Source organism: Vulpes vulpes, chromosome 9 (assembly GCF_048418805.1).
Source record: "Vulpes vulpes isolate BD-2025 chromosome 9, VulVul3, whole genome shotgun sequence".
NCBI lineage: Eukaryota > Metazoa > Chordata > Mammalia > Carnivora > Canidae > Vulpes > Vulpes vulpes.
Window position 1 is genome coordinate 58,182,344 of NC_132788.1, and position 27,784 is coordinate 58,210,127.

Consider the following 27,784-nt stretch of genomic DNA (forward strand, 5'->3'; position numbering starts at 1 on the left):
CCTACAAAAATCTGGAAGAAGAGAATACTGGATAGAGGGAATAGTGAGTGCAAAGGCCCGGGGGTATTACAGACTTGCCATGTTCAAGCAATAGTAAGAGTCCCAGCATTGCCAGAGTGAATGAGTGACGTGGAGAGGTAGCTGGAGAGAGGCCAGCCCATGTAGAGCTTTGGGGTATAAATGTGTTAAAGGTTTAATACATCACACTCTGCTGTGTTGATAGTCACATCTGTTCCCCTAGAAGACAGTGTGCTTCTCAGCGGCAGGGATTCACCTTGTCTGTGTCCATATCCTGAAGGCATAGCACAACTCCAGGCACACAGCAAGCGCTGGATAGATCCACGTTGAATGAGTGAATAGCTAGCCATGGTGGCAGTGATGCTGGTGATGGCTCGGGGGCCTGTTTTGTTCTAGTGTGGTGGTATCGCAGGCTAACTAACAGGGGCAAGAGGGTAGATGCCCCATTCTTCTGGCATGTTTCTTCCAAGTCTGGAGAGGGGGGCTCCTGCTGTGGACAGGAGGGGCAGTCTTCCCTGGGGCAAGCTGACCCTGGCTCTCATTCTCCCTGCAGACTATTTAAACAACCTTTGTCCGGACTCCGCTGAGTATGATAACACACAGGGTAAGTGCAGCCTGAACCCAGAGGACGGCGACACATTCCTCTTTCGGTCCCTGTTTCCCAGCTCTGGTGCAGGACACAGCCCCCTCCCTGGCAGCTGGATGTGCTGTGGGGCAGGAAACCTCTGGGGCTTCTGAGATGATTTCCCCGCCCCCCTCAAGCCTGGGACTCCCTGGGTTGGGCTGCCATCTAGTCAAAGGAGAGGGTAGTGATCAGAATTTGGTGATCAGAGATGGGCCAGGGCTAAAAAAGTCACCACAGTGTCTGTTTCCTCCCAATTCTGTGTGACTGTCCCTTCATATGACCTGCCAAGGCAGTCTCTATTTTAACATATTCTGTTTACAGCTGAGGAAACGAAGGCACAGAGTGGTCAAATCACTGTCAAGGTCACTTAAGATAGTAGTAGCAAAGCTAGGGTTGGGCCTGTGACCTGACCCAGCCATGGGAAAAATTGGTGCCACCCACGCATAGGCCCCTGCAACTGCAGTGATCTTGGGGAGTGGGTTGGGGAGAGGGGAGGATACGAAGGAGGCGAGGATGGTGGCTGCTGGGCTGGCCCTCCTTCCCAGAAGGGGGACTATCGTCTCTGCCTCCCTCCACAGGTGCACTGACCCTCATCTCCAAAGTCACAGACCGTGCCAATGACAGCATGGAGCAAGGGGTAAGTCTGTTTCCTGGGCTCCTTCTCTGGGGTTCAGGTCTAGGACCCCTCCAGCCTGCCCAGGTCTGCCTTGTGATACTCCACTTCTAGGAGTGCTACAGACAACCATCTGTGTCACAGGACTTTGCAAAGAGTTCTTGGCCATTGGGTTCTGGCCCTGACACTTGCTGTGACCTCAGGTACTGTGTGTTCCTGTCCAGGTTTCTGGTTCACCATTAGAATAGTGAGGGAGGCTACAGACTTTGACAAATCTGGTAAGTAATGTCCCAACTGTGGTCTGGGACCATCTGCATTAGCACCTGGTGTGCCTTGTAAGCTACAAATCCCTCGGCACACCTTAGGTCTTCTCAGCCAGAATATCTGGGGGTAAGGTCCAGGGATATGCATTTTTAACAAGTTTGCCAGGTAAATGTTTTTCTCACAAAAGTTTGAAAATCCAAAAGAATACATGAGCTCTAAGTGCACACACAGTCTGCCAGAGTGTGACTCTGTTTGTTGGACACTGATCTGGTATTTACTAGCTTTCTGCCAAGCATGGCCAACTTTATCCCATATACCAGCTCTGTTCAAGTGGCTACCTTGATTACTTGTGTCCACATATTTTCTGCTCCACTAAGATGTAAATAGGCTAGAGCTTTGTGTTGAGAAGGATTCTGAGGCTGAGTCCTCACCCAGTGGGAAAGAGTTCGGTGATGGATTAGGGATGTATTCCACCAGCAGGGGTGGGAGTGATGGTGGCATACGTGCCGAGTGGTTGCTCAGCTCTGCTGTGCATCCTTATAGTGAATCATCCACAGGCAGAAGGGGGAGGCGAGTCACATCTATTGGACACCTACTCTATGTCAGCCTTGTGTTGGGGACTGGAGGTAGAGTTAAGACATGAATCCCAACATGGAGGAAATCACAGCTTGTGAAGGGATAAATGTGTGGACATGATAAGCACCGTGAGGGAGAGAGAAAATGTCACATGGTTCAGAGAATGGAGCCATCTCTCCCAGTCAGGGCTATGAGAGGTGATGATGTGCGAGGTGCCCCCACGGGGAGCAGAGAGAGGAAAGGTGTGCCAGGAAGAGGGGCTGGCCTGGGCAGAGGTATGGAGATGGCGAAGGATAGGTCACATTAGAGTTCAGAGAGCCACCCAGCTTGGCCGAAGACGGGAGCAGGGTAGGTGAAGCAGGACAAGAGTCTGAAGAGAGGGTGTGCTGAGGGTGGAGGCTAAAGCCAAGTGAGTGTGAAAATCAGTACATCAGATACGTTGTCATCATCAGGTCATCTGCCCTCCCGCTCTGGGGTTCATGAGCTCCTTGTTCTTTGTTGTTTTAGCATCCCATATATACAGTGTATACATATATACAGTGAAATTTCCTCCAATGTGGCCAGAGACAGAAGTGCTTTGGCATCCCATGCCCCATCATGACATAGCAGCAGAGGGGCTGGCTTCTCTGCACCCTGCTTCAGCCAGGGATGCCTCTGTTTCCAAGAAGGAAAACTAGGTCAGAAGGGCCATGTCTTCTCTCCTGTGGGTGAGCTCATGTGCGGCAGCCTCTTGCAGGAGGAGCTGGAGTAGCCGCAGGCCGACCCCCTCTCTACCCCAACTCCCCTGGCTTTGTCGAAGACTGGGGTTAGACGCTGTGCCTGGCACAGCCTGGCCCTGATCTCCAGCTGCCTGGGGACACCATGTGGGGCCTGCCCTGGATTGGCAGCCCCTGTTGCACACTTGCTGGGACCAGGCTAGGGCTCTGCCTGGGGCATGGGCAGGCAGGTCCAGATAAACCCAATGTCAGGGCAGAGCTCAATGGCTTGAGTGGCTAAAGGGCAGGCTGGGGCTCTGCATCTCCCTCCCCATGGTCACTGCCCACCTCAGGCCTCATCACCTCCCAGCCTTGCCATTCCATTCAGAGTGATCCTGTTAAAATAGATCTGATGGTGCCATTCCCCTTTTTTACAAAGCCTTCTGTGTCTCCACATTACATTCAGTGGAAGTACTTTAGGGAGGTACTTCCTGGTTGTAAGAACCACAGAAGGCTTCCTGGAGGTGTCAACATTCACGTGACCTTTATGCTCACATCAGACCATTGCTACAACTCCCCACAAAGTTAGCAAAGCTGGAGATATGGTTTCTAGAAAGAGCCAAATCCCACCACCCTGAAATGGGGCCCACATACCTACCTGACACCTGGTCTGAAATGCCCCTGATAAGCTCACTAGGATAAAGCACTGGCAGCCAAGCCAAACTATCAATCCATTGAGTAGCCCATTAGCAGAAGACTGTTAGTGATGAGAGAAGCTTTGGGAAGTGTGACTCTAAGAACTGGGGCCTGGGTAGCCCCTCCTATGCCATGATCCTCACATCTTGAGGGAAGACAAGGAATAAATAGGAACAATGTGAAGATGGGATGGGAACGTCTTAGAAGTGGGAAAAGTCATCTTCTCCAGCATTTTAGGAAAGGCTGTAGCAGATTCCCATGTAGCATCCTTCTCATGGTGACCATAGCTGCCTCTGTTGAGCATGGGATTGTGCCAATATTCCCCTCTGAACAGCAGAGGCACTATTATCAGCCCAGTGTCACAAGCAAGGAAACTAAGGTCTGGAGAGACAAGTTGCTTCACCCAGGATCACACAGCTCTCAGCATGGGACCGAGGCTTGAACTTGAACCTTTCTTAGCCTCTAGGCCAGACATGGCTGCATACATCACTCACAAGTTCAGACCTGCAACCTCACACACGTTCTTGTGTGAAAACATGTGCATATGCCCATGTGCGTGGCACCTGCTCCTTTCTCACATGACACACATAAATGTACAAAGGGCCCTTTGTTTTTTTCTCTCGCATTTGGGTTTTTCTTTTTCTTTTTTCTTGACCCAGCCATGAGGAATGTCATGAATGTAGGCATGGAGGTTCGGAGTTGGCTCCCAGGTTTGTGAGCCCTGGGTGCTCCTTCAAGGACTGGTCACAGGTTAGATCAGAGGGTGGATGTACCTTGCTTTTAATTGCAGTCACTCTGACCAAACCTCAGAGGATTCCCTAGAAGAAAAATCCCACATCTAGTTGTAAGGTCAGGCTTTCAAGGCTTTTGATCAAATTGGCCATTGACTGTCCTCTTCCCCATAGCATGAGAGTAAACTGTCTCCCTCTAGAACAGAGAGGACAGGTGTAAGTCTGGGTTCTCCGATTTTTAATGTTTGTTTTTTAAGTAGACTTAAATTTTTATTGAGTTACAATACATGTTACATAAAATTGACAACTTAACCACTTTTAAGTGCACAGTTCATCAGCATTAAGTACATTGACATTGTTGTGTGACCATCACCACCATCCACCTTCAGAACTTTTTCACCATCTCCAACTGAAACTATCCCCATTAAATGCTATAAGCCCCTCCCTGCAACCCCTGGCAATCACCGTCCTACTTTGTGAACAGTGTTTAGTTTTTAGGAAAATTTTAAACTTACAGAAAAAATGGAGAAAGAGAATATAGAAAGTTCCCATGTATCCCATGCAGTTTCCCCTAGTACTAGCTAGCATCTTTGTATTAGTATGGTACATTAAAGAACCAGTATTGATATGGTATTATTAAAGTTCACTGAAATGTCCTTAATCTTTGCCTAATGTTTGTTCCAAGTTCCCATCCAGTATATCACACTTAGTCATCATATTTCCTTTGGCCTCTCTTGACTGTAATGGTTGCTCAGACTGTCCTTGGTTTTGATGACTTTGATAAATTTGAAGAATACTGGTCCAGGTATATTAAAGGATGCCCCCCTATTGGAATTTGTCTGATATGTGTATATGAAAAAAAAAAAAAGAATTTGTCTGATAGTTTTCTCATGAACAGACTGGATTCATAGGTTTTGGGAGAAATATCATGGAAGTAAAGTACCACTTTCATGACATTGTACTGAGGGTACACACTGGCAACATGGTTTGGGAGTGCTGATGTTGACTTTGACCACCTGGCTGAGGTTTTGTCTGTCAGATTTCTCCAATTTTATTTAAACTTCATAAGGTTATCCCTTCTCCCCACATAGTCCATACTTGTTGGAAGAAAGTCATTATGCACAGCCCACATTTAAGGAGTGAGGAGTTATATTCCCTCTCCTTGAAGACCAAGCAGATGCCTAAATTATTTGGAATTCTTCTGCATGGGATCTTTGTCTCTTCTTCCTTATTTTTTTTAATATATTTACTCATCATAAGTAAATCATTTAAATCAGTAAGTGCTGGGGTGCCTGGGTGTCTCAATCAGTTAAGCATCTGCCTTCAGCTCAGGTCGTGATCTCAGGATCCTGGGATCGAGCCCCAAGTCGGGCTCCCTGCTCGGCAGGGAGTCTGCTTCTCCCTCTATCTTTCCCCCTGCTCATGCTCTCTATCTCAATTGAATAAGTAAAATCTTTATAAATAAATAAATAAGTGCTCATGGATATTTGTTTTATGTTTAGATTATGATCTCCTACCACTTTATTTATTTCTCAAGTTGTTGCAGCTTTGGCCATTGGGAGCCCTGTCAATTGGTTCCTCTGTACTTTCCATGTACCCTCCATCAGTATGGATTTGGGTGGGATTTTTTGTTTTGTTTGTTTATTTTTTGAGCACTTTCCTACTTTCTGGCACTACAAAGATGTCCCAAGCTTATCTTGTTTATTTCCTTCCCCAGACTTAGAATCAGCCATTTCTCCAAGGAGTCCTGGTTCCTGATAATGGTATTAGAAGCCAAGATCTGGGCACAAAGTAGGCTATCCTATCTTTCAGGTCCTCTTTCTTTCTTTCTTTCTTTCTTTCTTTCTTTTTTTTTTTTTTTTAAGATTTTATTTATTTATTTATTCATGACACACAGAGAGACAGAGACAAAAGCAGAGGGAGAAGCAGGCTCCATGCAGGGAGCCCGACGTGGGACTCAATCCCGGGACCCCAGGGTCATGCCCTGGGCCAAAGGCAGCGCTAAACCGCTGAGCCACCCGGGCTGCTCTCCTCTTACTTTCAGAGCAAAAAATTAAGTGTTTATATAGTAACCTGTGTGTATACTCATGTCTGTAAATATTTCTATACATAACCATCTGTATCCATATTAAAGTATGTATGAGTTCTTTATCAGTAAGCCCCAATTCTGATCATTACCATGTGGATCATTCTAGCCTCATCCCCTTGCTTATCTATATAATTTCCACTCCAGCATTAAGAAACCTGGGTCCCACCATCCATAGCCCATTTATTTGATTGGTCAATTTACCTTCATTCTTGAAAGACATTTTCCTGGGGAAAATATCTGGATTGACCAATTTTTTTTTCTAAAGATGCCATTCCACTATCTTATGACCTGTATAGTTTCCGATAAGAAATCCACTGTAATATTAATATTTATCCCTCTTACATAGTGTGTCCCTTTGTTCTGGCTGCCTTCAAGATCTCTTTACATTTGACTTTTAGAAGTTTGACTATGGTATCTAAGTATGTATGTTTTTAGGGGGCTGTGATTATCAAGCTTCCTGGGTCTATTGTCATTCATTAATTTTGGAAAATTGTTTTAGATGCTCTGCTCCCCACACCCACTCTTTTTTCTCCTTGTGTTTTAGTTTGTTAATTGCAACCTATCTACCTCCAAGTTCATTTATTCTTTCCTCAGCTGTGATTAGTTTGCTGCTAAGCCTGTCAAGGGAATTCTACATTTCTAATATTACATTTTTTGTTTTTAACATTTCCATTTGACTCTCTTTTATAGTTTCTATCCCTGTGGAAATTCTCCATCTGTTCATGCATGCATCCTACTTTTTTCACTAGCTCCTTTAACATACTAATTATAGTTATTCTAAAGTCCTTGTCTGGGGCACCTGGGTGGCTCAGTGGTTGAGCATCTCCCTTTGGCACAGGTCATGATCCTGGGGTCCTGGGATCAAGTCCCACATCAGGCTCCCCACAGAGAGCCACCTCCTCCCTCTGCCTGTGTCTCTGCCTCTCATAAATAAATAAAATCTTTTAAAAAAATAAAGTAAAATAAAGTCCCTGTCTGATGGTTTTACTAACATTTGTGCCACCTCTCCTGGTTTTGTTGAATGCTTTATTTCTTGAAAATTAATTAGAGTTCTTTCTTGCTATTTTGTGTTTCTCTCATAATTTTTGACTGAATGCCAGATATTATGTGTTGGAAGAATTGTGGAGACTGAGGGAAATGGTATCTACCCCAGAAGTGCGAATGCCTCCTTTTTAATCATGTCATTAATGTAGGGGGTAGGAGTTGGGTCAGTCCAGTCAGTAGTTGAGTTGGGTTTGGGTTTTGTTGTTGCTGTGTCACCTTCAGAGCTGCCTAGACTTCACATTCCTTCAGAAGAGGGCTGCTATTACCTGGTGCTGTTTGTGGGGCCTGAGATGCTAGAGAATTTTTCTCATTTTCCTTCCCACCTTCAGCTCTTAACAATCCCTGCAGCACAGAAGGGGCCTCTCTCTATGCTCTTGCCCCTTCTCAAATGTAGACTGCTGTTTCCTGTCACTCAGTGCTATGCTCATAAGTCTCTGCTCTCCTAGACAAGCCTCGGTCTTCAGCAGGGCCTACAAGCCAAGCTTTCTCTGTGTTCCTGCTCCTCCTCTGCATGGTAGCCAAACACTGTCTTGTGGCCGTGGCAGGTCTTGGACAGGTTTCTGCTTTGTATTGGTGCATAATCCTGGGCCCAAGGGGGCACCTCCTCTCTTCTTAGGGGAGACAGCTTTTGCCTCTGCCCTTTCCCCAGAAGCACTGAGTGGCATTTTGCCTGTTCTCCGGGAGTGGATTTCTTGGCTTCTTTTAGGGGCTGAGGGTTTTGTACAAGAGAAGGAACTGGGGAAGTTGGCAGGGTTGTATGGCAGCCCCCCCAGTGGCAGCCAGCATGCCTTCACCACCAAGCGGGGGGGTCCTTTCTGGTCCTCTGCTCTGCCTCTAGTCCTCCTTATGAGCACCTAGTGGGAACTGCTGGAAAAGAGCTTGCCAGTGATTGCAGATGTGCCTTGAGTCTGGGGCTCTCTTTTATTCTAAACTATCCCATCAGGCCACACCTGACCTTGCAGAATCCATTAACATTTTATCTGCTTTCTTCTTATCCTCCTTTATGCAGCTGCCTCTTCCTCCTGTGTGTTGCAACAGTACACGTGCCTTATGTCGCTGTGAAGGGGCTTGTCAATCTTTAGGACTTGGGTCAATTGGTTGCCTTGTGACTTCGGCTCTCCAGTAGATGTAAGAAGAGTCAGGATTGTGTAGATTATCCTTTTCTCACTGTTAGGCTAGGGCCACTGTTCTCGTGCAGCATTCTACATCACGAGTGGAAATGGAACAATTATCACACATTTCTAGCGTGCAGGATTTTGTGCCTAAAACTATGGATGGGGTAAAAGCCTTTTCAAGGCAATGTCCCTATATACAATTTTCACCTTATTTGTTGACTTTAGAACCTGATCCTGCATGGGCTTCACGGGGCACCCACCCCATGGGTAGGTTACTTCCAGCATAATGGGGGTGCTGTGCAGAGGGAAGGGAGGTGTGTCACTGTGTATTCCGGTAACCCAGTGAGGGACCAACAGGAGTTCCCAGGCACACTTACTTTTCCTTCAAGGAACCTAGATCTGTTTCTTCCCCAGGTAGAACATTTTCTTGATTACTATCTAGAGGCCCCATTCTGGGCTGCAAGCCCAGAGAGACAGTCTGGTCGTGGGCATCTGTCTACTCTGGGTTAATGAAGTCTGGATGCTCCAGGCTTTATGGGGTACACAGATTTAGAGTAGGGGCCATGGCCTGATGATAAATATGGCTCTCGGATAGCATAGCAAGGGCAGGGGGCTTGCACCATGGCACGCAGAAGATGGTCGTGTCAGATCCCAGGCCCAGAGGGACTAGCTTGAATATGAGCAGCCCACAGGTCTGGCATCCTGCAGACCCAGGCTCAGGTCCCAACCCTGCCATGGATGAGAGGTCAGATTTTGGACAAGGCCCTTCTGGGCTCCCTTTTCCTCCTCTGAAGTAGAAGCAATGACACTCCCAGCAAAGGGGATGAGACCCCCTGCATGGGTCCTGACCATCTCCCCATCACTCTGCTCCCACCCACAGGAAAATCTGCAGAAGCTGGTCCACATTGAGCACAGTGTTCGGGGCCAAGGGGATCTCCTCCAGCCAGGAAGGGTGAGTGCCACCGCCGCCATGGGCAGGGACAGAGGGCGGCCTGCTAGGCAGGCGGGTGAGGCTCTGATAAGACCCATTGTTCAGCTGGGCTGGTCCCAGACAGGCCTGGCTGCAGGTGCTGTTTACCAGAGGAGGGAGGGTGGGCGGTCTGCTGGGCTACAAGACCCATGGGCTGCCTCCCAGTGGGGTTTTCCACTTTCAGGATCTTTAAAGGAACAGCGCCATTTGGGTTCAGAGTCCCCGGTAGTTCTTTTCACCTCTGAGAAGAAGAGATGGCCAAGTATTTTTAGTTTAGCCCAGCATTGCTGGGAAATCAGGAAAACCATCTCTCAGGAGCCCCAACAAAGTATCTTAAAAATAATATTCTTCAAGAGACAAATTTACCCACTTTTAAGCTTCCAAATGGAAAACATAAAACTCAGCTCAAAAATAGTCAAAAATGTGTTTGTTACCTGCTATGGTCCATGAAGGACAAGAGACAAATGAGAGGTTGTGCTCAGGATATTTTATTCAAAATTAGCAGGGATCTCACTGGTCTGAGATTCTATAAAATCACACCTACTGTTTTGGCCCAGGATTATCAATTCAGTAGATATTTATTAAACATCTATTTTATTTAACTTTAGGTAACATTAAACAATTATTTTAGGGACGCCTGAGTGGCTCGGCGGTTTAGCTCCTGCCTTCAGCCCAGGGCATGATCCTGGAGTCCTGAGATCAAGTCCCGCATTGGGCTCCCTGCATGGAGCCTGCTTCTCTCTCTGCCTGTGTCTCTGCCTCTCTCTGTGTGTGTCTCTCATGAATAAATAAAATATTTTAAAAAGAATAAACATCTGTTTTAAACATCCTCCAGAATTAAGGAGCCTGTAACAGCTATTCACAGGTCTTCCACTGTTTTAGCAAACCTTCAGAGTGTCCAGTCTGAAGGTCTCCTCAAGACAGCAAACCAGGGAAGGAGTCACTGTCTGGATCACTTGAAGGCCAGAACAGTGTCTGGGACTTGGTATATAATTCAGGGTGGAGTGTTCCTAAAAAGCAGAGTTGTCTGTCTCCAGAGCTGTGCTGGCAAACACGGGCATCTCTCTAAAGCTGGGAATTCACCCATGAGCTATTCTCTGGTACTTTGGGAGGCATCGTAACTAACGGTTCCTACTCAGAGCCTTTCCCCAATCCTTCTTTAAGATGGCAGTGGGCATCAGTCTGACCCTCCAGGTCTCCTTCTCTTCCCACAGGAGTTTCTGAAGGAGGGGACACTGATGAAAGTAACAGGGAAAAGCAGACGCCCCCGACACCTGTTTCTGGTAAGTACCTGGCCCCCAGCCAAGCCCCAGGACTGTCCAATTCTATGATGTTTTTCTAGCTCATTATTCAAAGACAGCTGGAAGAGGGTGGCTGCTAGAACAGAGACAAATATTTAGGATGAGGATCATTCTGCAGAACTGAGCTTTCCAGAGAGCTGAGAGCTTAACCCTTGCCAACCACAACCCTTCCTGCATTTATTATTTGAGTGATTTTGAATGGAATTTTGCCAAAATTGAATTACCTCTATCCCCATCTGAAACATCCTAACACTGGGAAGTTCTTACCCTGGATATAACTGTTCGACTGCCTTATCTAAGCATGAGAAAACTGAGATCCAGAAGGGGAGTTTCCTTGGCTGCATCTCCCAGCAGATTGGTGGCAGAGGCCCAGAAGGGAACCAGGGTTGTGACCTCAGTCTAGCACTTTCTCCACTGTGCACAAGACAGAGTACAATGTAATAGTTCTGATGATTTACAGCCACAGTCTGGGGTACCAGGGAATGCCTAGGCCTGTTACATGGTAATATCAACCTCTGTGGCTGTTGAGCTACAAGCAGCAATTTGCCCCAACCCTACAACTTCCAAGTTGTTTTGCCTTTTAAGTTCTCCCACCTGCTGGGTATAATTTTCTCTCTGTTATTCACTATTGGCTTTCTTTTTTTTTTTTTTATTACTGTCAGTTGTGGCTGCCCCAACAGCCTCCTTACACTTTGTTAGAATTGTGTGCAGAGTAACAATGAACAGGCTCCAAGTGTCTTAAGAACTGTGTTTCAGATATTAAGTGAGCACCTCTGGTGTGCTGGGCACTGGAAATAAAGAGAAAAGTCTCATGCTGCCCCCTGAACCTTCAAAGTCTGACATAAAGATGGAATTATGAGAATGGCATGGACGGAATCTCAGGGCCACGGGAACAAAGAGGAAGAGCAAAGAGAGATAGGCGGAAGCCATCTTTTGTTCCGTGTTAGTCTAAATATTTGAAAACTCCTTCTATGAGAAGAAATGATAGCCTTGAATTTAGGATATATGTGGTCATGAGCCAGAGTGAGCAGGTTAGATCCTAACCCAACGCTTAGCCCCTCTGAAACCCTTAGACAAGTCACAGACATGTCTGAGCCTCGGCTTTTCCAAGAGGAAAGTGGAAATACTAGGTGGTTTAGGGAATTAAATGAGGTACATAGAAGCAGCTTATTTGGAAACAGTGTCTTCCCTTCCCTCTCACAATGGCCCCATGGGACACAGGTTCTCCCTCTGTTCCAGCACAGCCCTGGGGAGAGTTGGAGCCCACAACCATGTCTTCTCAGGATGAAAAAATAAGGTCCAAGATGGTGATAAAGGAGCATGAGCTTTGGAGTCAGACTGGATCACATCCGAGTTCTGACACTTACTGGCTATGAGGCCCATGGCACATCGATCACTTCTCTGAGTCTCAGTGCCCTTGTCTTTAGAGTCGGATAATTGTCCTTCCTGCCTATGAAGGAAGGGAATGAAGCAGCAGCTGGAATAGAGGGAGCTCCCTTTTGAACCCCTAGCCATTCCCCATCTGGCCACCTCCTCTGGCCAGGCTCTGCTTGTGCCTCTGCCTCTCACAGGGACCTTGAGTGCCAGGGAAGACACAGTGTCCTGATCTTCCTGAGTGTCCTCCCCCTCCCTCTTCTCCTCCCCTTTGCCCTCTCCTTTCTCTCTTTCCCTCCCTCATGTGCTCTCCAGCATCTAATTGGCCCTTCATCATAGCCTCTCACTCACTCATCTCCATGCTAGGCCTGGGTCTCTTTTAGTCTCTTGTTTTTGTTAGGCCATAGCTCCCTGCAGGCTGAACCAGGGTCCCATTCTTTCTCTAAATTAGTATAGGATCTTCATAAATACCTCCGGTAGAGAGAGACAGGTTCTTGAGCCAGGAAGAGCCATGATGAATACACTTAAGAATTTTTCTTCCTCCTAAGGTGCCAGTTTCATAAAATAATTGTTAATTTTAGAACAAAGGATATCTGCCCACCACTGCACGGGGGTTTTGGTAATGCTACAGAGAGGTTCCCACCATGGCCCCAGGTGGTAGGTGGGGCACCCACTGGTGGCTTATTATTGTGAGAGATTCCCCTTCACTCTTCAATGAAGAATTCCTCTATCTTCCTCCAGATCAGTCTGAAAACTCCTGCCCGCTTTGAAGAGGAAAGGAAAACTATGGGCAATTGGAAGGCAGCCTGGTCCTAACCACTCATAAAACCCCAGGGTGCTAATGGTAGTTGCCATGGCAGCAGGTGCTTGAGGGGCAGCCATACAAGGTCTGGGACTGCTCTGATCAGTGACATAAGCCAATTCCCCAGGATGGGCAGGCTTATGAGCAAGGCTCTGTGCCCAGGTTTGGTCACTGTCCCCAGATGGGGCCAGGACTTACCATGTGGCCACCCCCAACATACCCCACCTGAACATACTGGAAGTGCATTCATTTACATATGACACTGCCTCTGCCACTTAAAAGTTTTGTAACCTTGGGCAGGTTGTCAAGGCTCTCTGTGCCTCAATTTCTCCCTCTGTGAAATGAGGATGATAATGATAGTGCCTGCCTGATGGGATTGTTGGGGGCATGAATTGAGATCAGGGTGCTTACCTCAGCACCTAGTACAGAGTGAATGTTCAGTGGACAGTAGCTCTTTGTCATTATTAGAAGGGAAGAGCTGGAGGAGGCTTTGAAGTCTCCTCTGACCTGGGGGTCCTAGAGGTCTATTGAAACACAGTCTCATGCATTCGTTCATGGATGGTCTGTGAATGCTTTTGGATTATAGTGGCTGAGTTGAATAGTTGTGACAGAGACTCTGTGACCTGCAAAGACTTAAATACTTACTTTCTAGGTCTTTATTAAAATGTTTGCTGGCCCCTGGTTTACCCCAACTCTGCTTAGAGACAGTGAGGTCCAGAGAGAGGAAAGGTTTGCTCATGCAGCAACTCTGTGTCCAGACCAAGTGTCCTGCGCTACTGTGGCTGCAATGTTGGGATCCTAAGAGCTAGTGGCAGGATTCTGTTCCCACAGCAGACTACCTGTGGGGAGAGGAAGTGCTAATCCTGAGTTCTTGCTCTGTTTCGGCTCCTTAGATGCCTCGTCCTGTTCAGTCCTCACAGCACCCCTACTTTATACTGGCTCCCACACATGGTGGGCTCACTGGGGTCCATTCTTCTCAGCATCCATGATGAGGTAGGGGCAGCAGTGCCCTCCCTGCTCTGCTGGGAGGAAGCTGAAGCTCAGGGAGGGGGGGTCAGGCAGCTTATCCACAGTCGCATAGATGCTACAGAGCAGGGTGAGGATTGATATCCTTTTTCCAAACTGTAACCCTTTTAGCCAAACAGAAACACTCCCCCCATGGAAGTGAGGTGCCTTTCACTATGGTTCTTCTGGTCTGCCCTGGATAGGGGCAAGGAGCTTCAATTGCTCATTTAACAAATATTGAGTACCTACTGTGGTCACTGGAGGTACACCAGTGATCAGGACTCAGCAGCTCCCTATCCTTAAGGAGCTATGTCCCTCCCCATCACCCTTCCTTAACTATACTTTATGGCAGCTCCATTTGTAGAGTAAAATGCATCAATTTAAGTATACATGCCTACGCATTGACTAATATATATCATTGTATTACCACCGCTTCGGTCAAGGTATAGAATATTTCTAGCCGTCCCCCACCCCTGAAAGGTCCCCTGTGCCCCTTAGCACTCACTTCCCCCATCCTCTGCCTAAGCGACCATTGGCCTAATTTCCATCACTACAGGTTAGTTTTACCTGTTTTGGAACTTCATATAAATGCTGTGAAGCAGTGTATACTCCTCTGTGTCTGACTTCTTTCACTTAGCATGTTTTTGAGATTCATCCATGCTGTGTGTGTTCCATCAGTTCCTTTTGGTTGCTGTGTAGTACTCCACAGTATGGATGTACCATGGTTCATTTATGCATTGACCTGTTGTTGTGTAACATTTGGGTTGTTTCCACTATTGGCTGTTATGAATAAAGCCTGTATGAACATTCCTGTACTTGGCTTTTTGTGGACATCTGCATTTATTCCTTTTAACTATAGACCTAAGAGTGGGATTTCAGGGAGGGGGCTCACATGTTCCCTCAGAGTGGTTTTGCTTTCCTGTGAGGAAAAAGGCAAGATGCCTCTGCTCTCCAGAATTCAGTGATCCTCCAAGACAAATACCCTACACAGCCTTCTGGGGCCAAGAAACATCTGATGGGGTTTCCTTCTCCCCAGATGAGCGATGTGCTCCTGTACACATATCCCCAGAAGGATGGGAAATACCGGCTGAAGAACACGTTGTCAGTGGCCAGCATGAAGGTAAATGCCTGGTACTAGGCCACCCTGGGGTGGATGGGCAGAGGGAGACCTCAGGGGAGAAGACACCACCGCATCCCCACTTATGGGAGCTCATAGATCAGCAGGAAGAGGCAGCTCCAGGGAAACAGTATTTCATTGTGGGTTATAGCAGCCTTGTGCTATAGGTAGTCAGGGAGAGGGGAGAGGGAAGGAGGACTTTCCGGAGGAGGGGAGCTGAATCCCTTAGGCTAGATAATAATATTTGGACAGATGGGGAAGGGGAAAGGGAAGGACATTTCTAAAAAGAGGAAGAGGCATAAGGAAACATTTGGAGGGAGGAAATAAATGGGTGTTTCATAAAGTTTTTTTAAATTGTAAAATACAGGTAACATACAATTTACCATTTTCATCATTTTTAAGCATACAGTTCAGCAGTGTTGTGTATCTACCCTGTTGTGCAACCATCACCACCAGTGATTTCTAGAACTTTTTAAATCCTCCCCAGATAAAACTCCAACCTCTTTCCTAATTTCCCATTCCTCCAGCCCCATCCCCTGGCATCTACCATCCTACTTTTTGTCTCCAGGAATTTGCTCTAGATAATTCATAGAAGTAGGATCATGCAGTATTTGTCTTTTTGTGACTGGCCTATTTCAGCTAGCAGGATGTCCTCAAGGTGCATCCATGTTGCAGCCTGTGTCAGAATGTCCTTCCTGTTTATGGCTTAATGATATTCCATTGTACATATAGACCATATTTTGTTTTTCCATTCTTCCACGGATGGACAGTTGAGTTACTTTCACCTTTTGGCTATTATAAATAATGCTGCTATGCACATGGTGTATAGGTATGTCCTTAAGAGCCTGCTTTCCGGGGATCCCTGGGTGGCTCAGTGGTTTAGCACCTGCCTTTGGCCCAGGGCGTGATCCTGGAGTCCCGGGATCGAGTCCCGCATCGAATCCCGCATCAGGCTCCCGGCATGGAGCCTGCTTCTCCCTCCTCCTGTGTCTCTGCCTCTCTCTCTCTCTATGTCTATCATAAATAAATGAGTAAATCTTTAAAAAAAAAAAAAGAGCCTGCTTTCCGCTCTTTAGGGTACATACCCACCACCCTGGGGTGGGCAGGTGCCCACAGACCACGGAGTTGGGGCCAGCACTCCCCCCTCCATGCACACACATGCACACAGCGTCTACCACCCTTTGCCCGTGAGGAAACTCAAGCTCATAGAAGGATGGTGGCAAGACCAAGAGAAGAGTGGGGTCTGTGGTTGCCCCTCCCCAGTCCTACCCTGACAGTCTGCTGTTGGTTTTGCAGGTCAGTCGCCCTGTGATGGAGAAAGTGCCCTATGCTCTAAAGATCGAGACTCCCCAGTCCTGCCTGACTCTGTCTGCAAGGTATGGGGAGGTGGGTGGAAGGAGGGCCTGGGGGGTGGAGGGGCAGGATTTTATAGGTGTTAAAGGTTGGAATAACAAGCTGGATGTGTCATGTCTATTTTGGTATTGTTTTGGGTCAAGGGGCTTATGTTCTAGAACCTAGTGTTTAAATACAACAATAACAGTATCTCATGTTTGTAAAACATTGGGTCTTTACAGCAATGCAAGAAGTTAAGGTGAGTGAAAAACACACTGTGCACTTTAGTTCGTAAAGTGGTCTGCTTTTAGGCTTTCATATCCAGAGAGCAAGAGAAAAACATAATGAGTGAGCATTCATCATTTGCCTTTCCCTGGTTTGGAGGTGTGGCCTTTCTATCAGAAGTGTCTGTGTTTTCTCCAGGCCTTTAGGCTACCCAAGGATCCCACCTCACTCTGGGCAGCAAAAGAGCTTCAGGGCAAGTCCAGCTCTAGCTCTCTGGGCTCAAACCCCAGGGAGATACGGTTCCTGCTAGGTCCACTGTGGGCACTGTGGGGGCTGGGACAGGGTCCCCAAGGCATAGGTGTCTCCTCCCTCAGCTGGTGCATGACCCTGGGGGTGGCAGCAGTACTGTTTGTGTGAGGAGGTCGTTCCAGGTGTGGCACAGGATGTGCACACGCTGATACACTCTCATGTAGTTGCGTTTACTTGTTCAAGCATGTATTAGCCACTCCTCAGTGCTAGGTCCTGTGCTGAGGACACAGGATTTAAACCTTGGTGTGCTCAGTGGAAGCGCACATTAAGGGCAGGGCATAGAACATAACTGCTGTAATAGTTAATAGTGTTGATGACAAGAGCAATGTGCATTGGGCATCTGCTGGGTTTCAGGCTCCTTTGATCCCATCGCCACCCTTGGGTGTGGAGCTTGAGGCCTCCCCCATGCCTGGGGAGTTGAGGCCTAGAGGGAAGTCACATGACCATGTGAGGAGGAACTGGGGCTCAAATGCAGGAGTGTGTGAGCCAGAGCTCTTATCCACTGCTGTCTACTGGCCTCAGTGGGTAGAAGAAACCTTGAAAATTCCATGGAGCAACCACCCATCGGGGAAGTAAGGGCAGGCTTCCTGGAGGAGGTGATGCCTAGGTGGGGTTCCATGGTGTTTTTTCTCCTCATCTCTAGGGAAGTCTGAGGCCGGAGAAGGGTATGGCTTCTATTTGTCCAGTGTGGGTGGCCATACTCGGCCCTTCAGATGGGGCTGTCCATCTCTACTAGGCAGGGGCACTGTCCTTGGGCCAATGGCCTTGAGGAGCCACTGTCACTGACAGGCCAGTCACTTTCCTGCATGCCCAAATACTTCATGCTGAAGCTTTCAGGGAACAGGGGCACCCATACATCTCCCTTTAGGGGATGGCATCTAGTCACCCATCACCCCCTGTGCCTCCCTCCCTGGCCAATCTGGTCCCTTATCCTGGCTTTCCTGGGCAGGCCACACACTTAATGCAGGGTGGGAGCGACACCTAGTGGGCCCTGGGAGAATTTTCACCCCGCTGCCTCAGGACCGTGCTCACCACTCAGGAAACCTGTGGGGCAGGGTGCAGAGTAGGGATTTGGAAGTCAGCTTGTTGGGTGAGGGAATGTCTGGGAAACTATGTAGGAAAATGATGAGGAAGATGGAGAGACGAGGATGTTGAACTTTTCCAGCTGTCCCTACTCCTCCCATCCCTGTGTACACAGCCCTCGGCACCCTGCCCCTCGTCCCTCCTAAGTGTGGGAACCTCTGTGCCTCCCAAATGCCCTTTGCTTCTGCACAGTGCTTTACCATGAACAAACCTACATGTCATTTCTTCCACATAACAGTGCTGGGAGTTAGAGGAATGGTACTGACAGTCCCGTGTTATAGGGAAGGAAGCAGGCCCAGAGGACAGCTAGCTTGCCCTGGCTACCCTGTTAGTAGAGGCAGATACTGAGGTACAGTCCTAGGCTGGTCTGACAGGTGGCTGGTGCTTGCTGGGATGTCAGACACCAAGAGGCACAGCCAGGGGAGAGGTGGGGGAACTTGATCTACACTGAGAAACAGAGGCCAAGCTGCTGTGCATGCCTGCATGCCTTGCTCACACTAGCTTTTGCCCACAGCTCCTGTGCAGAACGAGATGAGTGGCACAGCTGTCTGAGCAGGGCCCTCCCTGAGGATTACAAGGCCCAAGCTTTGGCGGCCTTTCACCACAGTGTGGAGGTGAGTGGGGACCCTAGAGCCACTTGACACTGGCCTCACAGCCCTGGGTTTCCCTGGGTACCCACCGCTCCTTCCATCAGGTTCCGCCTCCTACCCCTCCCACCAACTCCCCACAGTCACTGTGCAGCCCAAATACCTCTAGTTGGCTCTGTTTCTGACCCAAAGTTAGCATTCTGGAGGATGCAGTGGGATGGAGGGGGTTGTAGAATTAGAATGTGTGTGTACACACCCTGTACTGGAAAGAGGGCACCCATCCAGCCATCTCCTGACCACACTGCTCTCCTCATTCCATTGCTCCAGATACGAGAGAGGCTGGGGGTTAGCCTGGGGGAGAGGCCCCCCACTCTGGTGCCTGTCACACATGTTATGATGTGCATGAACTGTGGCTGTGACTTCTCCCTCACCCTGAGGCGTCATCACTGCCATGCCTGTGGCAAGGTGAGTCACACTCATCTGGGTGAGTGTGTACATAGGGTCGTGTGGGGTGGGGTGGGGATTCAGGGGCACCCAGCAGTTGCTGTGGAGCCCAGGTCAGGGTGTTTTCACACTAACCCTGTCAGATAGGGATTGTTGATGCCCATTATAGTGAGAGCCTGGAGCCAGGGCTCCAAATCCCGTTCTATTAGACCAGTGCATTCCCAAAGGAAAATCAGAGCACATGTGGCTATTGTCTTTGGAGAAAAAGTATTGTGTCCTGGTTAAGGGCTTATCAGATAAACTGATAAGACATTTGCAGAGAAACTGTGTCTCTACGATGGAAAAGCAGGGGGACCTGGCACAGTCCTGCACTCAGAACAGTTCCTGGAGAAGTGGCAGGGGGGTGGCCAGCAGAGGGGAGAGGACGCTGGCCCTCTGCACATGCAGAGGGTGAGAACTGTTCCAGAATGTGTCCCCAACTGGCCTTGCAGATTGTGTGCCGGAACTGTTCAAGAAACAAGTACCCTCTGAAGTACCTCAAGGACCGGATGGCCAAGGTCTGTGATGGCTGCTACGGGGAGCTGAAGAAGAGGGGCGGGGATGTCCCAGGCTTGATGAGAGGTAACCTGGGGACCACTGCTCTTCTGGGAGGCCTCTCACCGACCTGTGGTTGGTCCCTGAAGCCACTTTCCTGGGGAGGCACAGAACAAAAGCAGCCCTGGAGGAGGAAAAGGGGGTTTAAACTCACACCTGGGGCACTGTTTCCTAAAATGTTGACTCCATGGGAAGTCGATTGGCACTCCCAGAAGAAGGGTCTGTGGGCAGCTAAGCTTGGGAAGCACTCGGTCTGTGCCTCTCTGTGAAGCAGGCGTGGTGCTTCATGTTTACTTTGCCACGGTGGCACTCTTTTTGAAAATGTTCTATAGACTTAGGTTCTGCGGGACTTTTCCAGGATAAGGATTTTGAGACAGACAGCACAGGAACTGTGGATCAGGCAAGGGCTGAGGGCTTCTTGATTGATAAAAGAGCCTGGGGAAGCCAGGCTGGCCCTTGAGAGACTGTGCTCAGGGTACAGGCTTTGTGTAGGCAATGTTGGTCCAAAGGGACAGCAAGTGTTTACTGGGCCTAAAAGCAAAGTTTTCTCCCTGAGGCCACCTGAAGCCATCATGGAGGACAGCCCAGATGAAGAAGGCATGGCCAGCACCCAGGAGAAGCCTTTCTTCTTGGTCACCATGGCCTTTGTGTCAGCAGAGGGAGTGTGCTTGTCTTTCTGGTCACACCTAACCCCCATCATGAGGCTGAGTCTCATCTCATGAGGGTACTAGGAGCTCTAATTTTTTAGGGACTGGCATTCCAAAGCAAGGTGCATGCCTGTCCATGTGGACACTCACCTCCCTTTGCCTGGCTTGTCTTGGTTACAGAGCGGCCCGTGAGCATGAGCTTCCCCTTGTCCTCCCCCCGCTTCTCGAGCAGTGCCTTCTCATCCGTCTTCCACAGCATCAACCCCTCGACCTTCAAGAAGCAGAAGAAGGTCCCTTCAGCCCTAACTGAGGTAAGGCAGGTGGACTGCCTGTGTGGGAGGCAAGGGATTTAGAAGGTTCATAGTCCTTCTCTGTCCACTGACAGAGAAGGACCATGAACCCCTCATGCCACACCCATACCCCCACCCCAACCTGGCTGAGCCCTTCAGGACAAAGAGAATTCCCAACGGGAGACACTCTAGTGACAAGGACTGACTCAGAGTTTGTCTCCTGGGCATCACTGAGGACATGGCTGCTTGGTGGCAGAAGGCAAGACCTGAAATGTGGATGGTGCTAGAAGTCTTTCCCATCCCTCCCTCCCCTCCAAGTCTTTCTTTTTTTCCTCCTTACTTTCTCTACTGTCCCATGGCCTGGACCTGGTCTCCAAGGGCAATGCACAGATCACTGGGGTTCTTCTGACTGAAAGAGCCACAGTCCTGCCTTAGCCCTCCCTAGCAGGCCCTCGGAGCTATGCTGACCAATCAACCTATAGGTCCCAAGTGGCCTCAGGTGCTGAGCCTCCTAGAGGGTATGGGACTCTTTGTAGGAAACCTCAGAATTGTTTGAAGTCAAGTCCATCCTATATGGAGGGTCAGATCATATGTCTATATTCTGAACACAACCACAAACGAATGTGTACCTGTGCATATACAAGCTGTCAAAAGAAGTGTGATCAGCTGTTTCCAAGTTTCTGCATTAATATTCATTATTGAGTAGCAGGTGGCAAGGGTTTTAAAAAGTGTTAGGGCATGAAATATTTAAAGGGGGTACAGTTCTGTTCATTAACTTAATTCCTTTGCATATTAAAAAGCTTGGGAATAACACATACATGGTAAAGAAAATGTTTTTTCAAAACAGCACAAAAGGGGCAGCCTGGGTGGCTCAGCAGTTTAGCACTGACTTCAGCCCAGGGTCTGATGCTGAAGACCTAGGATCGAGTCCCATGTCAGGCTCCCTGCATGGAGCCTGCTTCTCCCTCTGCCTGTGTCTCTGCCTCACTCTCTCTCTCTCTCTCATGAATAAACAAAAGCTTAAAAAAAAGAACAGCACAAAAGAATACCTGATGAAACATGAGTTTTTCTCCTTCCCCAAAGTCCTCCAGGCTCACCCACCCTCAGAGATAACCACCATCAAGTTTCTTAAGGATCCTTCCAGAAATTTTATTGCATATATATAATAAAGATGTACATTCATTGATCCTTTTATTTTTTACCCAAAAGATAAGAAGTTGTACTGAATCTTCTATACATTTTTCCACACTTAATTTCTCTTAGCTATCATTCCACATTTGGTCACACATTGCTGATCAAATAAGTGGGAGAACCTGGCCTGGAACCCCAGACTAGTATTACTCTAAACCTGTGTTGTGTTTTGAACTCCCACATAAAGACTCTCCAACAGACAAATATCACATCTACTAATAACAATAGGAATTAACACCCCCATTAGGAAGAAGATCATAAAACCTTTTAAGTAAACATTACAAAGAGGATCCATCCTTAAACTAAGAGATGAGCTTAAAAGTATAAGAATCAGGGGCACCTAGGTAGCTCATCAGCTGAATGTGTGACTCTTGGTTTCAGTTCAGGTCACAATTCAGGATTGCGAGATTGAGCCCTGCATCAAGCCATGCATGGGGCTCTACACTCAGTGCAGAGTCTGCTTGAGATTCTCTCTCTCCCTGTCCCTCTGCCCCCCACCCTCCTGCTCGTGCTTGTGCTCATGCTCTCTCTCTCTCTCAAATAAGTAAAATCTTCTTAAAAATTTTAAAAATGTAAGAATCAAATTTATTTTTTGAGCATGTATGTGTGGGGTTTTTTTCCCAAGCTTTCATTTAAATTCCAGTTAGTTAATATACAGTGCTATATTAGTTTCAGGTGTATAATATAGTGAGTCAGCACGTCCACACAACACCTGGTGCTCATCACAACAGTGCACTCCTTAATCCCCATCATGTATTTCACCCATCCCCTGTCTACCTGCCCTTTGGTGACTATCAGTTTGTTCTCAATAGTCAAGAGTCTGTTTCTTGGTTTGTTCCCTCTCTGTCTCTCTTTTTTTTCCCCTTTGTTCATTTGTTTTGTTTCTTAAATTCCACATATGAGTTTAAATTATGTGGTATTTATCTTTCTCTGACCAACTTATTTTACTCAGCATAATACCCTCTAGTTCCATCCATGTCATTGCAAGTGACAAGATTTCATTCTTTTTTACGGCTGAGTAATATTCCACTGTATGTATATACTGCTTCTTCTTTATCCATCAATCAATCGACATCTGAGCTGCTTCCATATCTTGGCCATTGTCAGTAATGCTGCTATAAACATTGGGATACATATGTCCCTTTGAATTAATATCTTAGTATTCTTTGGGTAAATAGCAGTGAAATTGCTAGACGATAGGATAGTTATTTTAACTTCTTGAGGAACCTCCACAGTTTTCCAGAGTGGCTGCACCAGTTCACATACCCAGCAGAGTGCAAAGGGGTTCCCCTTACTCCACATCCTCACCAACACCTGTTGTTTCTCATGTTGTTGATTTTAGCCATTCTGACAGGTGTGAGGTGGTATCTCACTGCAGTTTTGATTTGCATTTCTCTGATGATAAGTGATGTGATCATCTTTCCATGTGTCTGTTGGCCATCTGTGTGTCTTCTTTGGAGAAATGTCTGTTCATGTCTTCTGCCCATTCCTTTACTGGATTTTTCGTTTTTTAGGTGTTGAGTTTTGTAAGTGCTTTATGTATTTTTGTATATTAACCCCTCATCAGATATATCATTTGCAGATATCTTATCCAATACTAAAGGTTGCCTTTTAGTTTTGTTGATTGTTTCCTTCTCTTTGCAGAAGCTTTTTATTTTGATGAAATCCCAATAGTTCATTTTTGCTTTTGTTTCCCTTGCCTCAGGAGACACATCTAGTAAGAAGTTGCTATGGCCCATGTCAAAGAGGCTGCTGCCTGTGTTCTCCTCTAGGATTTTAAGTGTTTTTCTGTCTCTCATTTAGGTCTTTCATCCATTTTGAATTTATTTTTGTGTATGGTGTAAGAAAGTGGCCCAGTTTCACTCTTCTGCATGTCACTGTCCAGTTTTCCCAATACCATTTATTGAGGAAACATCCTTTTTCCCATTGGATATTCTTCCCTGCTTTGTTGAAGATTAGTTGACCATATAGTTGTGGGTACATTTCTGGGTTCTGGGTTCTGTTCCATTGATATGTGTCTGTTTTTGTGCCAATACCACACTGTTTTTGATTACTTCAGATTTGTACTATAACTTTAAATCCAGAATTGTGATGCCTCCAGCTTTTCTTTTACAAGGTTGTTTTGGCTATTTAGGGACTTCTGTGGTTCCATACAAATTTTAGGACTATTCTAGCTCTGTGAAAAATGCTAGTAGTACTTTGACAGGGATTACATTAACTGTGAAGGTTGCTTTGGGTAGTATAGATATTTGTATATATATAAATATAGTATAGAGATATATATATAGTATAGATATTTGATATTTTAATGATATTTGTTCTTCTAATCCATGAGCATGAGATATTTTTCCATCTTTTTATGCCATCTTCACTTCTTTCATCAGTGTTTCTTCATAGTACAGATCTTTCTTTCACCTTTTTAGTTAGGTTTATTCCTAGGTATCTTGTTGTTTTTGGTGCAATCATAAATGTGGTTGATTCCTTAATTTCTCTTTCTGCTGCTTCATTATTGGCATATAGAAATGCAACAGATTTCTGTATGTTGATTTGGTATCCTGTGATTTTACTGAATTTGTTTATCAGTTCTAGCAGTATTTTGGTGGAGTCTCTTGGGTTTTCTATATATAGTGTAATGTCATCTGCAAATAGTGAAAATTTTACTTCTTCCTTCCCAATTTGGAGGACTTTTTTTTAAAAAAAGTAATCTCTACATTCAACATGGGGCTTAGAGTCATGACCCTGAGATCAAGAGTTGCATGCTCCACCAACCAAGTCCGCCAGGCATCTTAGTTTGGATTCCTTTTATTTCTTTTTGTTGTCTGATTGCTGTGGATATGACTTCCAGTACTACGTTGAATAAAAATGTTAAGAGTGGACATCCCTGTCTTATCCCTGACTGTAGAGGAAAAGCTGTCAGTTTTTCTGCATTTAGGATATTAGCTGTGCACTTTTCATAAATGGCCTTTATTATATTGAGGTATGTTCCCTCTAAACCTACTTGAGTGTTTTTATCATGAATGGATGTTGTCCTTTGTCAAATGCTTTTTCTACATCTGTTGAAATGATTATTTGGTTCTTATCCTTTCTTTCTTAATGTGATGTATCACATTGATTGATTTGTGAATATTGAACCATCCTTGCATCCCAGGAATAAATCCCACTTGATTGTGGTGAATGATTTTTTTAATATATGGTTGGATTTGGTTTGCTAGTATTTTGTTGAGGATTTTTGCATCTATGTTCATCAGAGATATTTGGCCTGAAGTTCTCTTTTTTAGTGGTGTCTTTAGTTGGCTTGGTATCAGGGTTAATGCTGGCCTCATAGAATGAATTTGGAAGGTTCCCTTACTTTTCTATTTTTTGGAATAGTTTGAGAATAGATACTAACCCTTATAAGAATCAATTTTAGGAGGAACCTTTCCCCCAGATATCTGCAGTTTCATATTTTGAGGCCTTGGGGGCTGGGGAGAGGGAGCCAAGAATCTGAAACACCACTTGGGATGGCACTCCTGAAGGTAGTTTTTGACTCCTGGTCTCCTGAGTCCATTCAGTAAATCCTGTCTTAAAGCCTGGTACTGTTCTGCTGCTTTTGAGGTGCTGGATGTATCCTGAGACCTCATCCGAGTTTCAGATTTCAAAGTAGTATAAACACTCTGCCAACTGGTTTGCATTGTCATTTTAGCTCTGTCTGAACCATGTCTACCACCTGGTGTCCTGACCGCTCTGCTTCTCTTCTGTCAGGTGGCCGCCTCTGGAGAGGGCTCCGCCATCAGTGGCTATCTCAGCCGGTGCAAGAAAGGCAAGAGGCACTGGAAGAAGCTCTGGTTTGTCATCAAAGGCAAAGTGCTCTACACCTACATGGCCAGTGAGGTAGTGGTGGTTTGTGCTTTCTCTCCTCTCACCTGTGAAGGCCCTCAGGTTAAGCTCATACCTCAGAATGTCCATCTGGGTGTGCACAACACCCCATCACCTGCAGGGCAGTATGAGGCTGGATGCTGGTTCCAGTTCTCATGTCACTCAAGTCTGTGTCAAGCAGCACTATGTGCTGAGTGTTGCTGTGGATACACAACCATGTTTCGGTTCCAAGTCAAAAGAACTTACCATTTCTCTGTGGAAGTAAGGCAGTACAGCATGAGACCTGTGCACCCAGGTGTTTGAATGTCATAGGCCCGCACCTAGCACAAGCCAGACACTCCATAAGAGCAGGCTGCTTTCTGCTCTCCACCTCAGTTGTTTGGAACAAAGAATATACCACATTTTTTTGCTCTGTGCATTTCCTTTACCAGGGAACTACATTGCTTCATGGTAATGTTTCTACTAAATCAAACTTAAGCTTCTATTTCTTTGAGAGCATCTTACCTTTACATCTAACATGTAGGAGGGCCTTGGAAGTCAAGCCTCCTGCCAAAGTAGACACGTGTGGGCTATGGTTATATAGCAGGGAGCTTTCTGGTCCTGACCCAGGCTAAACCTGGAGGATAGTTTGAAAGATGTCTATGTGTAGGCCCCACCATCTGGAGGCTTCCACACCTAACCCACTTTGAAAACGGGACTTAAGTATTCTCTGCCCAGCTGCAGAGGGTGTGTGCTTTACCCCAGGAGGATATTCGCATCAGCTCAGGGTTGGCCCTTCCTCCCTGACCGTGGATGCTGGCAAAGGTGGAAGAGACATTTTCTTTTGGGGTGTATAAAGCTTACAAAAGACCTGCAGCTGTGATGGTCGCAGCCTGCCACTCCCTCTGGGAATCCCAGAAGCCAGAAGGGACCCACAGCGGGACCCACAGTGGGCCTGTGCAACTCCAGTGCTATGTGAGTCAAGCCCTTGCTGACATGCCCACAGAGGAACTGAGGAGAATTTGATCTTTCCAGAATAAGCTGAAATGCCTACCTGCAGCCCAGGGTAGCATCTTCTAAGTGGGTATTACACAGGATGCTCACAGAGGTTATCTAAACACTGGGTTCTGAGTGGACCCTGAGTAGGCAGTTAGTGGGTGCCTCACAGAAGTCCTTCTCAGAATTTGTAATGTACCCATGTGTGTTGTGGAGATTTCCCATGTTGGCCTGATCATAGGCCCTTCCTCATGGAGTGTCTCACGGAACTATTCTACCCCATGGACTACTCTTTGGGAAGAAGAAATGCTGGCTTAGACAAGTGAAGAGGGTTAGTGATGATTAAATAACCACCAAAGATGTGAATCCTGTCTAGGAATGGAAAACCCAAAGTCTCTAGGTCCTGAGCAACGACTGTCGTTGGAAGTGACACCCTAAGTTGCTTTTATTTATTTTTTATTTTTTAAAGATTTTGTCCACTTATTCATGAGAGACACAGAGAGAGAGAGAGAGAGAGAGAGAGAGAGAGAGAGAGAGAGGCAGAGACACGGGCAGAGGGAGAAGCAGGCTCTATGCAGGGAGCCTGATGTGGGACTCGATCCGGGAACTCCAGGATCACACCTGGGGCCGAAGGCAGGCGCCAAACCTCTGAGCCACCCAGGGATCCCCCCTAAGTTAATTTTAAAAAGTGGATTTCAAGTATGTTTCCAAAGTAGTTTTTCCCATAAAGAGCTTGTACAATTTCTTAATAAGACCATACCAGTGATAGGACTAAGCTTTCAGGGACGCCTGGGTGGCCCAGCAGTTGAGCGTCTGCCTTGGGCTCAGGGCGTGATCCTGGTGTCCCGAGATCGAGTCACACATCAGGCTCCTTGCATGGAGCCTGCTTCTCCCTCTGCCTGTGTCTCTGCTTCTCTTTCTCGGAAATAAATAAATAAAATCTTTTTTAAAAAATGCTTTTAAAAGAAAGGACTAAGCTTTCAAATTCCATCAAAGAAAAATCGTTTGATAAAATGGATAGCCAGTTTTCACTGTCTATACTGTGACCCCATCATTTATCTATGTATCCCTACCTTATTCCTGTCCCCAGAGTTCTGAATTTTTTCCAACATAGATTAGTTTCACCTCTTTTAGAATCTTTGTTCTATGTAAATGGAATCACATAGAAATGTGACTTCTTCCACTCAGCAGGATGTGTTTAAGATACATGTTTTTGA

The 27,784-nt window shown here is 46.7% G+C and overlaps 1 protein-coding gene across 3 annotated transcripts in view; it reads left to right on the top strand.

The window, feature by feature from the left end:
- The window catches only part of FGD5 (FYVE, RhoGEF and PH domain containing 5), a 120,182-nt gene that overhangs the window by 87,193 nt on the left and 5,205 nt on the right, over positions 1-27,784 (top strand). For all 3 annotated transcript variants that reach the window (XM_072720231.1, XM_072720232.1, XM_072720233.1), the window contains 11 exons: positions 572-622; positions 1,222-1,280; positions 9,347-9,418; positions 10,651-10,719; positions 14,955-15,038; positions 16,332-16,411; positions 18,499-18,598; positions 18,899-19,036; positions 19,507-19,636; positions 20,437-20,567; positions 25,479-25,607. In XM_072720231.1, the coding sequence (XP_072576332.1) occupies positions 572-622; positions 1,222-1,280; positions 9,347-9,418; positions 10,651-10,719; positions 14,955-15,038; positions 16,332-16,411; positions 18,499-18,598; positions 18,899-19,036; positions 19,507-19,636; positions 20,437-20,567; positions 25,479-25,607 (1,043 nt within the window). The remainder of the gene's footprint in view (positions 1-571; positions 623-1,221; positions 1,281-9,346; positions 9,419-10,650; positions 10,720-14,954; positions 15,039-16,331; positions 16,412-18,498; positions 18,599-18,898; positions 19,037-19,506; positions 19,637-20,436; positions 20,568-25,478; positions 25,608-27,784) is intronic.